This window comes from Bufo bufo, chromosome 11 (genome assembly GCF_905171765.1).
Source record: "Bufo bufo chromosome 11, aBufBuf1.1, whole genome shotgun sequence".
Taxonomy (NCBI): Eukaryota; Metazoa; Chordata; class Amphibia; order Anura; family Bufonidae; genus Bufo; species Bufo bufo.
Window position 1 is genome coordinate 48,994,826 of NC_053399.1, and position 18,231 is coordinate 49,013,056.

Below are 18,231 nucleotides of genomic sequence, written 5' to 3' on the forward strand. Positions count from 1 at the left end.
TCCTCTGTGCTCACATTCCACTGCCATGGCTGCTGGGGAGGGGTGGGGTAGCAGGAGCAGTACCAGCTCCATCAGCAGCAGCCTGGGTCTAGAGTCGCTGATAAGCAGCTTCCTTCACCCTCATAGTGAAGAAACTACTCACCAGCAGCTAGACATAGAGCAGGACCTGAACCAGCAGGTGGTTGCATACTTTGACAGAACCCTGCCACCCCACATTGAAGGGTCGCTGGACTACTGGGCAGCCAAACTGGATTTGTGGCCACAACTAGCAGAGTTTGCCCTGATAAAGCTGTCCTGCCCGGCCAGTAGTGTGGCATGAGAGCAGTTTTTTAGTGCAGCGGGGCCATAGTTACTCCAAGAAGATCTCGCTTGTCCACCCAAAATGTGCAGAGACTGACCTTTGTGAGATGAATCAGGCGTGGATCAGCCAGGATTTCCACCCACCAATTCCTGAAGCATCAGACTAGATCTCCGTGGTGCCACACCAAACTTTGACAAAAGAGACCTGTTTCTTCTGGCTACCTGCCTCAGCTACTATTCGGATGCTGCCACTAGAGATGTCCGAACTATTCGCCGGCGAATAGTTCCCGGCGAACATAGCTTGTTCGCGTTCGCCGCGGCAGGCGAACATATGCGATGTTCGGTCCGCCCCCTATTCGTCATCATTGTGTAAACTTTGACCCTGTACCTCACAGTCAGCAGACACATTCCAGCCAATCAGCATTATACCCTCCCTCCCACCTCCTGGACAGCATCCATTTTAGATTCATTCGGAAGCTGCAGTGTCACAAATTTGACTAAGTTGTAATCGCAATGCGATTAATACAGGTTATATTAATCGCATTGCGAATTCAACTTAGAACTGGAATACTAATGGTTGTTGTATTGCTAGAATATAACGAAGATTGAGAATATAGTGCTATATTCGTTATATTCGTCAATTCTAGCAATACAACCATTAGGAACTCAGATCTAAGTTGTAATCGCAATGCGATTAATACAGGTTATATTAATCGCATTGCAATTTCAACTTAGAGCTGGGTTCCTAATGACCCTGTACCTCACAGTCAGTAGACACATTCCAGCCAATCAGCAGCAGACCCTCCCTCCCAGACCCTCCCACCTCCTGGACAGCATCCATTTTAGTGTCATTCGGAAGCTGCATTCTTAGTGAGAGGAGGGACAGTGTAGCTGCTGCTGATTTAATAGGGAAATCAATAGCTAGGCTAGTGAATTCAGTGTCCACTACAGTCCTGAAAGACTCATCTGATCTCTGCTGTAAGGACAGCACCCCAAAAATCCCTTTTTAGGGCTAGAACATCAGTCTGCTTTTTTTTTTTTCCCTCTGTAATCTAATTGCAGTTGCCTGCCAGCTTGTGTGTCAGGCTCACAGCGTATACTGTGCCCACTTGTCCAGTGCCACCACTCATATCTGGTGTCACAATAGCTTGCATTAAAAAAAAACTAAAACTTTTTTGACTGTAATATAATAGCAGTCAGTTGCCGGCACGCGTGTGTTTCAGGGCCTGCCAGGGCACAGTGTCACACCAGTGCAACTCATATCTGGTGTAACAGTAGTGTACATTTAAAAAAAAAATACAATTTTGACTGTAATAGATTGAATAGCAGTTAGTTGACTGCAAGCGTGTGTGTCAGGCCTACAGCGTCTACTCTGCCAACTTCTGCCAGTGCACAGTGCCACTCATATCTTGGTGTCCACATTAGATTGCACGCGCAGTGCCCCAAATTTGAAGTAGGAGGACCGACCAAGCATCTTTTTCCATCTCCCGGTTCCTAATATCGATTCCACATACACGTCCCCTGATAGGGGACGTAACAGGGATTAAACTGATAAGAATAGTACTACTTAACACACCACACATATTGGGATTGCACAGTACATTACACAGCGCATGCGCAGTGCCCAAAATTGGAATTAAGAGGACTGACCAAGCATTTTTTCCATCTCCCGGGTCCTAAAATCGATTCCATATACACGGCCCCTGATAGGGGACGTAACAGGGATTAAACTGATAAGAATAGTTCTACTTAACACACTTACGTGTTACTTTATGTTGTATTGCTAGAATTGATGAATATAGCACTATATTCTCAATCTTTGTTATATTCTAGCAATACAACCATTAGAACTCAGATCTAAGTTGTAATCGCAATGCGATTAATACAGGTTATATTAATCGCATTGCGAATTTAACTTACCACACTCTGCGTCAACTATGTAATTTTCCATGGGAGTTTTGCCATGTATCCCCCTCCGGCATGCACAGTCCAGGTGTTAGTCCCCTTGAAACAACTTTTCCATCACTATTGTGGCCAGAAAGAGTCCCTGTGGATTTTAAAATTCGCCTGTCTATTGAAGTCTATGGCGGTTCGCCCGTTCGCGAACATTTGCGTAAATTTGCGTTCGCCGTCCGCGAACGGTAAATTTTATGTTCGCGACATCTCTAGTTGCCACCCGCCTGTTACCACACATCTGATGCCAAGTGCTCATTGTTTCACCCACCATCTTCATCGGGTACTGGTATTGCCACTCACCTACGCACTATGTCACCTTGCCACTCTGTGGTCTCCTGATGCTGCCGCCACCTCCACACTCTGTCATTGTGCCACTTTGTGGTCTCCTCATGCTGCTTCCACCTCACCACTATGTCATAGGCCCACTCTGTGGACTTCTCATACTGTTCCCACCCTCCACACTTCATGACTAGGCCACTATTTAGCCTTTTTGGCTTGGCTGACATAATTTATTTAACCCGTCTTCTGATCTGTCAGAAGGAAGGAAAAAGGAGATGCACAACGGATCCTCTCTATGTAGCAGCTGTAAGGCCTGTTTGAACCCATCAGAATTGGCTTATGATTTGGTAGCCAAAAGCAGGAGTGGGTACAAAACACATTAGACATGTTAATATTCAGTTTACGTGTTATCTCTGTTTTGGATCCACTCCTGTTTGTTTTGCATTAGCAATACTGATGGATTACTGACCAAATGCTGACCAAGTAAGGGCAGATACTCCACAGAAAGGATCAGTTTTTTGTGGGTTATTGTTCTGACGGATCAGAGGAAGGGCTATTTAATTTGTGACATCAACACAAACTTACTGCTGACATCCTCTCCAACTTTTTCGGGGGTCTACTTGTATAAGCGTTTAATAGAACAGGTTCTGTGACATCTATGTGGAATCAGCTGACGATGTGTAAAAGGAGTGCACTTCTTCTTGACGCTAACATCGACCTGTAAGGCTGAGCTCATACTTGAGTTATTTGGTCAGTTTTGGCCTCGTGACTGCCCAAATAAGTGAAGTGTGCAGTGATTCTAAGGCCTCTTTCACACGAGCGTGTCCGGATAAGGTCCGGATGCGTTGCGGCAAACCCGCGCGAGTAGGTACCCAATTGCAGTTAGTTTTGACTGCGATTGCGTTCCGTTGTTCAGTTTTTATAGTGTGGGTGCAATGCGTTTTGCACGCGCGTGATAAAAACTGAATGGGGGTACCCAGACGCGAACTTCTTCACAGAAGTTCAGGTTTGGGTTTAAGGTTGTGTAGATTGTATTATTTCCCTTATAACATGGTTATAAGGGAAAATAATAGAATTCTGAATACAGAATGCATAGTACAATAGGGCTGGAGGATTTAAAAAATAAAAAAAATAATTTAACTCACCTTAATCCACTTGTTGGCGCAGCCGGCATCTCTTCTGTCTTCTTCTTTGAGGAATAGGACCTTTGATGACATCACTGCGCTCATCACATCGTCCATCACATGATCTTTTACCAAGGTGATGGATCATGTGACGGACCATGTGATGATCTCGGTGACGTCATCAAAGTGCCTTTTCCTCACAGATGAAGACAGAAGAGATTGCCGGCTGCTGCGAACAAGTGGATTACGGGGAGTTAAATAATTTTTTATTTTTTTAAACCCCTCCAGCCTATTGTACTATGCATTCTGTATTAAGAATTCTATTATTTTCCCCTTATAACCATGTTATAAGGTAAAATGATAATGAACGGGTCTCCATCCTGATAGTCTCCTAGCAACCGTGCGTGAAAAATCGCACCGCATCCGCACTTGCTTGCGGATTGCTTGCGATTTTCACGCAGGCCATTCACTTCTATAGGCCCTACGTTGCGTGAAAAACGCACAAAATAGAGCTTGCTGCGGAATTTCAAGCAACGCACAAGTGATGCGTGAAAATCACCGCTTATGTGCACGGCCCCATAGAAATGAATGGGTCCGGATTCAGTGCGGGTGCAATGCGTTCACTTCACGCATTGCACCCGCGTGAGGAAAACTCGCCGTGTGGAAAGGGGCCTAAAGAGACGCCTATCATCTGCATGTCATACTGACTCACAGTATTATTTCACTACCAGAGCAGATGCTTATGTGTGTTACTGTAAGGCACAGTGTTCTACACCATATAAAGGCTCTCTGCAGCCAGGAAATAGCCGTCTTTTAACGTTATTCACCACAATTTATTCGTATCGAACAGAATTTTTCCCCAAAAATTTGTCCAAACCGTCAAATCGAATTTTTAAAAATTCGCTCATCTCTAATCATCATTTATGCCAGAAATTGGTATTATAACTAACTAAAATCTAGTTCAGCATTGAGCTAGATGTAAAATTCAGTCAGGCGCACAGATGCCTGGGGGATAACATTTAATTTATAAGAGGCCTGACCCTTGAACAAATTAAATGCCTCCTCAGGCAGGGCAGGCATATCAAGACCAGCATAGTACACGCCAGTCTTGATAAATCAAAGGATACATCTCTAGGCAACAATGACTTCAGGAACATCAACTGTAAATGTGGTGATTAGAAGGAAAGGGAAAAAATTATAGGTAGGAGAAATGGGCAATTCTGGTTAGCAAACAAAACAAGAGTAATGGATCAATCACAGTTAACATTTTTACTAGACTTTCCATTTACCAGTGTTTCTACTACTACAAAGAGTGTAACAAAAGGAAGGTTTTACAGCCTGAGAAGGCCCCATAAGGTATGTCAGCCTTAAAGGAACACACCAGCTTGACATATGATAGTTGAGGGCAGGGGGGTCTGTTACAAATACTGCAGTGGAGCACCAGTGCTTTAAGTTATGCCTCGACTATTACTCATTGACCAATTGCTTAAGAAATCAGTAATAAGCTGTTACAAGCCTTTTCTTACTATAGCTTATGTTTTTTTTCCTCTGGTGGATTTGGCAGTTAATTTAGTGTTACTGTTGGTACTCTGAGCCTAAAAGAATCAACTCAGCAGGCAATTATCGGGAACTGACCATTTGTTCACAATAATTGCCTGGTCCTCAGAGTAGGTGAGAGCTACCATTATGTGCAGCAATCATCTCCTCTGTATTGCAGTAGCAATCACTTTTCCCATAATGAATGACTGCTTCTGAACAGCAGAGATGCTTTCACCTGATGTTTGCGCCTTCATCATGTGATAGGTAGCTTCTTTACATAGGATAATTAGGGGGAATAAATGTTTTAGAAACTCTCTGATAATTGCATGATTATCAGCCCATGTAAAGAGGCCCTAAAGAATTTTCTGGGACGACTGGGATGGTTTTTAACAGATTGCTTTTGTAGTGTCTTACCTCATGTACATCTCTACTATGCATTTTTGTTTGGCTGACATTCATCTAATGTCTATAAGCCAGCTTTGCAGGAGGCCTTTAAGGCAAATTCAGAAAGTTTTTTTTATTCTTTCAATATTTTGTGTTTTCAGATTTATACTATGCCGAACTCTGTTGTCTTAATGTTATAATACCTGGAAATCCTTTAGATTTGTAAAAAATTATGTTAAAAAAAATTATAATTTTTTTTGTAAAAAAAAAAAAAAAAAGTTCAGAAAAAAAATTACATACTTAAGAAATTCAAAACATCTAGCCTTGAAACCAAGTGCACACTATAATTTCATAATTCTGTGCTAAAGTAGAGGAGGAGAGTGTAGATTACCTGGATCAATAAAAGGGACACGGGGGACCTAGCAGAGGATAACGAAAAACTGCTAATGCCTTCCTCCAAACTAATGTTATTCTTATATAAAATTAATATGTCTGTCAGTGATGGGATAAATGTCATGTGGATTTGTATTTAATTCCACTAATACTTTGTGCGAAAGATTTTTGAAGCGAGTGTCTGGCCAGTAATGTAAGATGGCCAATGTTTAGGGTTGTGAATGTGGAGATCATCACGTGCAGAATTACCTGCAATTCTCTTCATCCAGGAAGCTTCATCTATTCCCAGATTGTTGTTAATTATTTTCAGGATGTTGCCCAAGATGACACTTAGATGTTCTGAAGTCACTTGAGTACAGCACGGCCTGGTGTTTTCCGGTATATTTTCTGTTCCCCGCTCCCACCAGTAGGAAAGATAGTTGCATAACATTGGCAGCACCACTTCAATAACATGTGGCATCTCCGTATACCTGGCTCCAGACTCAGCCAGATCATTAATTTCCTTCATTAAACCTTCCAAATGAGGCATTTCTGGACACATCTCTTCAACTGTGTCTGGCATACCTAGAACTGCAATTCATAAATGGCATTAATATCAAACTCCTTGATGATTTTTTACTGCAAAAACATATTACATACACAGACAAAAGCACACATATATACAAGAAAAGAGTATAGTACGTACTGGCTCTCTCTCTAGGTGATTTGGTGTTAAAAACTGAGAGAGGGTTGTTGTGGTTTAGTGATGGCTCAAGAAAAGCTACAGGTATGGCTCCGGCCAGCGCTGCCAGACATTCTCCAAGGCTGGTCTCTGCCTGGAAAGTTAAATGGACATAACCATGACAACATTTCCTTCAAACAAATGCAGTGTGACTTTTAACACAACAGTGCAGCTGCTTATCACTAATAATTCACACATAAGACGGATGTATAAAATGGAATGGATTTAGCTATAAGTGAAGCTTTAGTAACCTGAGGGTCCAGGAACATTATTAAGATATTCAATGTTTCCAGGATTTCTCCCTTGTCACATCACAGAAAACGTGTTCAAAACCAATGTTGCCAAGAGAAATGCCAACAATTATTTGTCACCCGTCTCCAGACTCAGTAAATCATAAATGAAAGCAAAAGACATCCAATGCTGAAGCACCTCAACACACCGGCTCTTGCAGAACACAGATTTATTATACATACATTAAAACCAAGTTAAAAGCCATATCGCATAATAAATGGCCAGGTGTGATGCCGTGTGTTATTTTTCAAGCAATCACGCCTGGCCATTTTATTATGTAATATGCCTTTTAACTTGGTTTTAATGTGAATGTAAAAAAGGTATGTTCTGTGAGAATCTGGTGTGTTGTAAAGCTTCAGCAATGGAGGTCTTCTGCTTTCATCTTCGCGCCGTAGCTCAATTAATTTCTATGGGAGCTCCAGAGACTGACTATCCACTATCTCTGGCGCTCCCATAGAAATGAATGGAGCAGCGGGCTCTTTGCCAATAGCCACTCTATTTTCATGGGGCTCCACAGGGTACAGGGCCCTCGTTTTTGTAATCAGTGGGGTCCCAGTGGTAGGACTCTGACCAATCTGATAGTAATTCTCTATCCTGAATGGGGTATAGATTTTTATACCAGAATACTCCTTTAAGCATTTTTCACTGATAAGGTGGCCCATAATACAGTAGAATAGATTTACTCTAAAATGAAGATGCAATTCCGTGTAGAAAGATGCACAAAATAACCTAATGACTTGAAAAACACAACTCGCATCATCATGCAGTTTTGAGACAGTGGAGCAGAGACTCTTGCACTGTCGGACAACATGGTGAGAATTCAGAAAGAGGAGTATAAGCTTTGTGTAGAAAGTAATTTAGTGGTTCTTTCATTTTAATTCTTTGTAATGTAGTTGGTTAGTTGTACAGATGAGATACCTGACTGAGTGTCATGGTCTCTAACGTGACAGGTGTGAGAAGATCTAAGAGACTGGCTGCACGTGATGTGATCTGACAGCCTCTTTGGTTACACTGGTTTCAGTGTTGTTGCTAGTAATGACCACACCTCTTGTCTCAGGTGTAACTTAGTGGTCATTCCAACTCCCTATTTAGTCTGGCTTCACCCATAATGCTATGCGGTTGATAGCCTCAGTTTGGTATTGGAAGTGCTGGTGTGTGGTCCGCCCTTCTGAGTTCCTGCTCGTCCATTTACTTCAGAAGTATTATTTCTCTTTGATATTTTGCTGTTTCCCCTCTGTCTTTTGTTACTAGGCCTTCAGGGAGAGCTTATTCTTTCATATTGGAAGGAACAGCAGTCTGTAGCCCAGACACTACTCCAGGGCATTCAGGATCTCAGGTTCCAGTGTATGAACGTTCCTGCCCTCAAGGTCCGTTCATACGGATAGGAGTCAGTGCTAGGATTAGGTTTTCCATAGGAGGTGTCCATTTCCCTTTCCCTAGCTTTGAGGCCTAGTTCCTTTTCCCTTCTCTCCTGTTGTCAGTGTGGTGTTCCCTCCCACATCACTACGTAACATTATCAACTGCCAAAAAACGTCATTTTGTTTGTGTCACTGAGGCTATGGATTCTATCGCTGCACTGGCTAGACAATTGCAGGGTCTGCCTTTGGAGGTAGCCGATCTCTGCACGTAGATCCAGGGATCACAGGCTGCTGGGGCCAGTAGTAGTTACCAGGCCTGTCCTGAACCTAAGGCTGCACTTCCGGACAGATTTTCAGGGGAAAGAGATAATTTCATTTGGTTTAGAGAGTCGTGTAAATTGTACTTTAAGTTACATCTGTTCTCATTTGGGGATGAGAGTCAAAGAGTTGGTGCTATCATTTCGTTGCTTAAAGGGGACGCTCAGTCACAGTCCCTCCGGTCGGTAGATGAATTTTTCAGAACTCTAGGTCTTATCTACGATGATCCAGATTGGATCTCCCTGGCCGAGACTAAGTTACATGGTTTACGGCAGGGACAGCGTTCTGTGGAGATCTATTGCTCTAAATTTAGGAGATGGGCTACGGGTACGGAGTAGAATGATCCAGCTCTCCGTAGCCAATTCTGCCAGGGTTTATCCGAGAGGCTAAAGGACGCGTTGGTCATTCACAAAAATCCAGAGTCATTGGAAGCAGCTATGTCCTTTGCCGTACGTAATGATAGACGCCTGAGAGAGAGAGAGAGAGAGATCTAAGGTCCCTCCCACTCAGGACGAATCATCATATAACGTGGCGGCTTCCTCTGACACTTTGGGTGGAGAGACTCCTGAGTTTATGTCTGGTGACAAACCTATGCAGTTAGGGGGAGCTACCCCTGGGCCTGCTTGCAAGAGTTTTAGTCATAAGAAGGGAGTATGTTTTTTGTGCGAAAAAAGGGGACATTTTGTTAATGTTTGCCCTTATGTTCAGCGTCAAGGTGAAAAAAACACAAATAATAAAATTTCATCCCCATCTCACTCTTGGTGGTGTGGGTGGGGAGTCAGAACTTACTTTTGTCATTTACTGGTAGTACCCGATTTCTCCTGTCTGATGAGTTGGCGCTAGAGTCCAAAACTGTAGGAATTGAGGTGTTTATTTACAGTGGGGCAGGGGTAAACCTAGTTGATGGTCAGTTCGTCTGTATGCATGGGTTAAGTGCATTAGAGAAAAATATTTTGATGTTTGCTATTGACGCCGCAACACTTTCTCAGAAATGTTTGTCACAGATGGTGCAGGACATTAGTTTAAGAGTAGGTGGTTTTCATCAAAAATCTATTTCGTGTTTTGTGCTGGAGGGTCTGAGTTTACCTTGGTTAAGCAAACATAATTCTACCATTGACTGGCAAGCGAGACAGATTCTCAATTGGAGTGATTATTGCATGGACAACTGTCTTAATACATCTCTTGTTGTCTTAACCACTAAAGCTGTATTTTGATTTTTGATTTTTCTGATGTATTTTCTGAGAGTGGTTGCCAGGATTTACCCCCACATCGGGAATATGATTGTCCAATCAATCTTATTCCCGGAGCGAAGTTACCCAAGTCTAGGTTATATAACCTTTCTGAACCCGAAACAGCGGCCATGCGAGAGTATATTGCCGAAAGTTTGGCTAAGGCCTCATGCACACGACCGTTGTGTGCATCCGCGTCCGTTCCGTCATTTTTCACAGTTTAGCGGAGGTCCCATTCATTTCAGCTGTGAAAAAAAACTGATAGTCCTCCGTTTTCTCTCCGCGTCCGTGACCCATGATTCCAGTCCGTCAAAAAAATATATCCTGTCCTATTCTTGTCAGTGGAAAACGGAGGACGGACCCATTCAAGTCAATGGGTCCGTCAAAAAAAACGGATGCACAACTGGTATGTCATCCGTGTCCGCGTCCGTTTTTTTCTACAAGACCATGGTGCAATAAAATTACACTTTTCATTAACCTTCCTTTTTTTTTCCCTGTCAGACAAAAAAAAAAGGGAGACACAAGGAAACACAACTGAAGCAAAATCGGACACGGACCACTGAAGCCAAATCACTGACAGTGAAAAAACTCTGTCGTGTGCATGAGGCCTAAGGGACATATTAGACCTTCCAAGTCCCCACTGGCAGCAGGGTTATTCTTTGTAAAGAAGAAAGACGGAACTCTGAGGCCATGTCTGGACTTCTGTGAGCTCAATCGGATTACGGTCCGTGATCCGTACCCCCTTCTTTTGATTCCTGACTTGTTTAATCAGATTGTTGGTGCCAAGGTGTTCTCCAAGTTGGACTTAAGAGGGGCATATAATCTGGTCAGGATCAAGGAAGAGGATAAATGGAAGATGACGTTTAATACCCCAGAGGGTCATTTTGAGAATCTGGTCATGCCGTTTGGGTTAACTAATGCTCCTGCGGTTTTCCAGCATTTTGTTAATGATATCTTTCATCATCTGGTTGGGAGGTTTGTTGTGGCTTTTCTGGATGACATACTAATTTATTCTCCAGACATGTAGACTCATCAGAATCATGTGAGACAGGTGTTACAGATCCTAAGAGAAAATAAATTGTATGCCAAGTTGGAGAAGTTTGTCTTTGCAGTTCAGGAAGAGAAATTCCTGGGTTACCTACTCTCATCTTCAGGTTTTCGTATGGATCCAGAGAAGGTCCGTGCTGTGTTGGACTGGGATCGATCCGAAAATCTGAAAGCGCGTATGCGGTTTTTGGGATTCACCAACTACTACCGTAAATTAATTTTGAACTACTCGACTGTGGTTAAAACTTTAACGGACATGACTAGGAAAGGTTCAGATGTCTCAGTCTGGTCTAATGAGGCATTACAAGCCTTTTCAGCGGTGAAGGAATGTTTTTCTCCAATACTCGTGCAATCGCATGTGTCACAGTCATTCATTGTGGAAGTTGACCCATCCGAGGTAGGGGTAGGAGTAGTCTTGTCGCAGGGGCCTTCACCTAGTAAATGGCACCCATGTGCATTCTTCTCTAAGAAAATTTTGGCTGCAGAAAGGAATTATGACGTGTGTAATAGAAAGTTGCTGGCCATTAAGTTGACTTTTGAGGAATGGCTTCATTGGTTGGAAGGAGCAATTCATCCTATTACTGTGCTTACTGATCACAAAAATATGGCTTACCTGGAGTCTGCTAAGCGACTGAACCCAAGGCAGGCCAGATGGTCGTTGTTTTTTACCAGATTTAATTTCATTGTCACCTATCGTCCTGGCATTAAGAACGTCAAGGCTGATGCTTTGTCGCGTAGTTTTCCTGGGAAAAGGGGGGTGATTTGGAAGATCCTGTTCCGATATTGTCTGAAGGGGTAGTAATATCCACCCTATATCCCGACTTTGAGGCAAAGGTGTTGGAGGCCCAGGGAGATACACAGGATTCTTGCCCTCTGGGGAAGTTGTTTTGTTCATTCTGAATTACGTCACAAGGTGTTCGAGGAACATCACTGTATGGTTCTCACAGGACACCCTGGGACCAGATCCACTGTCGATCTCATCTCTCGTAGATTCTGGTGGCTGGGGTTGCATAAGTGTGTTGAGGACTATGTGTCAGGTTGAAGTACTTGTGCACGTGCTAAGGTGACACATACTCGACCTTCTGGATCTTTACTTCCGTTGCCCATCCGGTCCCGACCCTGAACTCATTTATCCATGGATTTTATCACAGATTTACTGAATTCTTCAGGCAAAACGGTGATTCTGGTGGTTGTTGATCGCTTTAGTAAAATGGCACACTTTTTAGCATTGCCGGGTCTACCTAATGCTAAAACTCTTGCACAAGTGTTTGTCGATAACATCATGAAATTACATGGTATCCCTTCTGATGTGGTGTCTGATAGGGGGCCTCAGTTTGTTTCCAAATTCTGGAAGGCGTTCTGTACTCCTCTGGGGTACAATTGTCCTTCTCTTTGGCCGATCACGCTCAGTCGAACGGACAGACTGAACGCACTAATCAGAATCTGGAGACTTACTTGAGATGTTTTGTCTCGGAGAATCAGGAGGAGTGGTCTTCATTTTTGTCTTTAGCCGAGTTTGCCATAAATAACCGTAGACAGGAGTCCACTGATAAGTCACCGTTTTTTGGGGCATATGGGTTCCACCTGCAATTTGGCACATTTTATGGTACTGAGAATTCTGGTATACCTGAAGATCAACGATTTTCCTCTTTGTCATCTATTTGGCGGAAAATTCTAAATAATCTGAAAAAGATGGGCAACAAGTATAAACGTATGGCTGACAAGAGACGTATGAATGGTCTGGACCTGAGAGTGGGTGATTCTGTGTGGCTGTCCACAAGAAACATTAAGTTGAAAGTACCTTCTTGGAAGTTGGGCCTAAGGTTTATTAGTACATATAAGATCACTGCCATTATTAACCCGGCAGCCTTTCGTCTTGAACTTCCTCAGGCTTTGAAGATTCATAATGCTTTCCATAAGTCGTGGTTGAAGAGATATGTTGAATCTGTTGAACCGTCCTCCTTGCCTCCCGCTTCTGTTATGGTGGACGGTAATTTGGAATTTCAGATCGCCAGGATAGTGGACTCCTGAGTTCTCCGTAGATCCCTTCAGTACCTCTTTCACTGGAAGGGTTACGGACCAGAGGAGAGGATGTGAGTTCCAGTGGACAACGTTAATGCTCGTCGGCTGATGAAAGCCTTTCAAAGAGCTCATTCGGATAAAGTCAGTCCTAGGTGTGCGGAGGCCACCCATAGAAGGGGGGGGGGGGGGTTACTGTCACGGTCTCTAACGTGACAGGTGTCAGAATATCTAAGAGACTGGCTGCACGTGATGTGATCTGACAGCCTCTTTGGTTTCACTGGTTTCAGTATTGTTGCTGGTAATGACCACGCGTCTCAGGTGTAGCTTAGTGGTCATTCCAACTCCCCTATTTAGTCTGGCTACACCCATCATGCTATGGTTGATAGCTTCAGTTTTGGAAGTGCTTGTGCGTGGTCCTCTTCTGAGTTCCTGCTCGTCTATTTACTTCAGAAGTTAAGTGTTACTTCCCTTTGATGATTTGTTGTTTCCCCTCTGTCTTTTGTCACTATGCCTCAGGGAGAAGCTTGTACTTTCATATTGGAAGGAACAGGCCATCTCTAGCCCAGACACTACTCCAGGGCATTCAGGGTTTCCAGGCTCTCAGGTTCCAGTGTATGAACATTCCTACCCTCAAGGTCCGTTCATACAATAGGAGTCAGGGCTAGGATTAGGGTTTCCCTTTCCCTAGCTTTGAGGCCTAGTTCCTTTTCCCTTCCATCTTGTTGTTGGTGTGGTGTCCCCTCCACATCACTATGCGACACTGTTCCTGATGTCTGATATAACTGTACATGCATTCTGCATACTGAAGACCTTTAAGAGGGACTAGAAGGAAGCTAGAAAACATCTATGTAACAAAGAGCTCAGCTCCTTTGAAGACATCAGGGTAAGATGTGTCTAGCTACTACCACCTCTCTTTGTATCATGTGGGCATCGGCTAGGTTCCATGTTGGGAACTGGTCTATGGGGAGTTCGCTTATTTGTCCACAGCTTTGTTGACTGTTACATACTTTACTATGTATGTTGTTTTTTGTACATATATTTTTATCATAATTTTGTAAACTTTTTATGCACCTAAATTGTGTTAAGCCTATTTATTCCCGGATCTCAGAATTAACAGCTCCTTAGTTTTTCTTTGAACTATTTGCAAGCCATACTGTAGGTGAATTTAAAAAAGCAAGCAAGTAATATGGTGTATGATGTATACATTAACACATACACATTCAGTTGGGAATTTATCATCATATGTGTATTTTAAGTTAGTTTTAAGATTGTAGTCGATACGCTTGTACCACCTTTATGAATGTTATTAATTGTATTTATAAAATTTGGAGTAAGGGTAATGCTATTTCAGTGAAAGTACTGCTAGTGTTAACTGGTGTGGAGCTGCGACATTTTAAAAAGTCACATGTCATAAATATGACTTAAAAGTGATCTTTTGGCAAAACCTGACCAACTTCTCACTCCACTTCTGAAAGTGAGAAGATGCAACTGACAAGAAGTTACAAAATTTCGACTTTTGCCACAAAATGTCACACGTGACATTCCTTGCTACATTTTTACGCCACAAAACTAGTATAGCAGATTTGATAAATGTCCCCCTCAGTCTGTAACTAATCATATTGTTGTAAAATTATAGAGAATGGCCAAAAGCTTGGTTTCCACTTTCAAATGCCATCAATCTGCCCTCATTTGTCAACCCTGTGCATAACCGAACCAAAACCACTTGAATATTATAATGGTAGTTTACCCAGTGGCATCAATAGTCTTCCACCTGAGAGTAATTAATCTGCTTTAACAACACAAAACAACACTACTTTCCAAAAGAAAATATATTTGCCTGTAATGACATTAGCAACATGGTGTCAGTGTAATGTTACAGTAAGATGTGACAATGTGCCAAAGCCATAATTGTTTTATTAACATGTCATTGCCAAGAAACTGACAAATGTGATTAAACTAAATATCATTCACACATACAGGTCCTGAACAATATTTCATTTTAAATGTTGGCTCACTGCCAAAATCTCCCATTGGAACAAATGAAAAAGGATCAAAATGCCCATTAGGGTACGTCCACACGGTCAGGTTTACGGAACAGCACGGACAGCCTGTAATATAACTGCCTATTCTTGTCCGCAAAGCGCGGACAAGAATAGGACAGGTTATATTTTTTTTGCGAACCACGGAATGGAGCAACAGATGCGGACAGCACACAGAGTGCTGTCCGCATCTTTTGCAGCCCCATTGAAGTGAATGGGTCCACATCCGAGCCGCCAAAACTGCGGCTCGGATGCGGACCAAAACAACGGCCGTGTGCATTAAGCCTTATCCTAAGGCCCCTTTCACACGAGCGTGACGGATTACATCCGGATGCGTTCAAGGTGCGTTCAGAGAAACTTGCACCATTTTGCAAGCAAGTTCAGGCAGTTTTGCCTGTGATTGCGTTCAGTTTTTTCTGCGCGGTTGCAATGCGTTCTGACGCGTTTTTCACATGCGTGATTAAAAACTGAAGCTTTACAAACAACATCTCTTAGCAATCATTACTGAAAAGCGCATTGCATCTGCACTTGCCTGGGGATGCAATGCGTTTTTCACTGAAGCCCCATTCACTTCTATGGGGCCAGGGCTGTGTGAAAAATGCAGAATATAGAACATGCTGCGTTTTTCACGCAACACAGAACTGATGCGGGAAAAAAAAGCTTATGTACACAGACCCATTGAAATGAATGGGTCAGGATTCAGTGCGGGTGCTATGCGTTCACGTCATGCATTGCACCCGCGCGGAAAACTCGCTCGTGTGAAAGGGGCCTAACAGTATTATATCAGTATAATTATGTAAAAGTAAGGTTATGCACAGGACACACAGCATTATAAATCAGTATAATGCCTTGCGTACCTGCGAAATGAGCAGCATCCATAATGCACACAGAGCTTGATTTCCGCACATGACACACTTGTTTGAAGGGTCCTATATAGTTGTTTAGGTATAGTGGGGCAGACAAAACGTTCATCAGTCTAACTTCCACCTTCACCAAGACTTTTTCTGTTCTCCCTTGCCATAGCTCTCCTGTATACTATAATTGTGGGCAGGTAGATGCAACTCGACTTATCGACTTATGTAATGGAGTCACCTACCTGTATTTAAGAATAGTGATGGACAAACATTGGCCGGGACGTTTCGAGAACACTCGTTCATGATCAAATGTTTGCGAAGCGCACGTTCGCGGTGGGCCCCATTCAATTTAATGACAGACGAACCTCAGGTCATATTTGCAGCCACAAAATACTTACTAGAAGTGCACAAATAGTCCCACAACATGGACAGTGACATACCAGAGGGGGATCAATGACAAAAATTCCCACAAAAAATATGTATTTTAATCAGGGGCCATTTTTATGCATCTTAAAAGGAAACTCTCAAAAATGTGCCCTGCTGGAGCCTAGACAGTTTTTTTTATTTTAGGCCACAGGAGAACGGGCCCCAAAAATGAGGCATTCACCAGACAGAAAAGAACAAGTGATTATGTGGTTGGAGGTACATTATGCTGCTGTATATACAGTTGCAAGAAAAAGTATGTAAACCCTTTGGGATGATATGGATTTCTGCACAAATTGGTCATAAAATGTGATCTGATCTTTATCCAAGTCACAACAATAGACAATCACAGTCTGCTTAAACTAATAACACCCAAATAATTGAATGTTACCATGTTTTTATTGAACACACCATGTAAACATTCACAGTGCAGGTGGAAAAAGTATGTGAACCCCTAGACTAATGACATCTCCAAGAGCTAATTGGAGTAAAGTGTCAGCCAACTGGAGTCCAATCAATGAGATGAGATTTGAGGTGTTGGTTACAGCTGCCCTGCCCTATAAAAAACACACACCAGTTCTGGGTTTGATTTTCACAAGAAGCATTGCCCGATGTGAATGATGCCTCGCAGAAAAGAGCTCTCAGAAGACCAATGATTAAGAATTGTTGACTTGCATAAAGCTGAAAAGGGTTATAAAAGTATCTCCAAAAGCCTTGCTGTTCATCAGTCCACGGTAAGACAAATTGTCTATAAATGGAGAAAGTTCAGCACTGCTGCTACTCTCACTAGGAGTGGCCGTCCTGTACAGATGACTGCAAGAGCACAGCGCAGACTGCTCAATGAGGTGAAGAAGAATCCTAGAGTGTCAGCTAAATACTTACAAAAGTCTCTGACATATGCTAACATCCCTGTTAGCAAATCTACGATACATAAAACACTAAACAAGAATGGATTTCATGGGAGGATACCACAGAGGAAGCCACTGCTGTCCGTTTACAGTTTGCATAAGAGCACCTGGATGTTCCACAGCAGTACTGGCAAAATATTCTGTGGACAGATGAAACCAAAGTTGAGTTGTTTAGAAGAAACACACAATACTATGTGTGGAGAAAAAGAGGCACAGCACACCAACATCAAAACCTCATCCCAACTGTGAAGTATGGTGGTGGGGGCATCATGGTTTGGGGCTGCTTTGCTGCGTCAGGGCCTTGACGGATTGCTATCATCAATGGAAAAATGAATTCCCAAGTTTATCAAGACATTTTGCAGGAGAACTTAAGGCCATCTGTCCACCAGCTGAAGCTCAATAGAAGATGGGTGTTGCAACAGGACAACAGAATGGCTTAAACAGAAGAAAATACGCCTTCTTGAGTGGCCCAGTCAGAGTCCTGACCTCAACCCGATTGAGATGCTGTGGCATGACCTCAAGAAAGCGATTCACACCAGACATCCCAAGAATATTGCTGAACTGAAACAGTTCTGTAAAGAGGAATGGTCAAGAATTACTCCTGACCTTTGTTCACGTCTGATCTGCAACTACAGGAAACGTTTGGTTGAAGTTATTGCTGCCAAAGGAGGTTCAACCAGTTATTAAATCCAAGGGTTCACATACTTTTTCCACCTGCACTATAAATGTTTACATGATGTGTTCAATAAAAACATGGCAACATTAAATTCTTTGAGTGTTATTAGTTTAAGCAGACTGTGATTGTCTATTGTTAGGACTTAGATGAAAGATCAGATCACATTTTATGACCAATTTGTGAAGAAATCCATATCATTCCAAAGGGTTCACATACTTTTTCTTGCAACTGTATATAAGACAAGGACCATTCTTTGTTCTGTGTGGTGGCAGATATGTGTGGGCTGGCATGAGGAAATTCAATTACACATGGTCATCACAGGTGTTGAATTCCTCCGAGATCCATGCCTCATATCATTTTTAGAAATGTG

The 18,231-nt window shown here is 42.7% G+C and overlaps 1 protein-coding gene across 1 annotated transcript in view; it reads right to left on the reverse strand.

The window, feature by feature from the left end:
• Window positions 1-18,231, reverse strand: part of RYR3 (ryanodine receptor 3) — a 734,312-nt gene that overhangs the window by 236,603 nt on the left and 479,478 nt on the right. The window contains exons 66-67 of the mRNA XM_040412592.1: window positions 6,661-6,784; window positions 6,225-6,545 (exon numbers count right to left, since the gene is read on the reverse strand). Of these exons, the coding sequence (XP_040268526.1) occupies window positions 6,225-6,545; window positions 6,661-6,784 (445 nt within the window). The remainder of the gene's footprint in view (window positions 1-6,224; window positions 6,546-6,660; window positions 6,785-18,231) is intronic.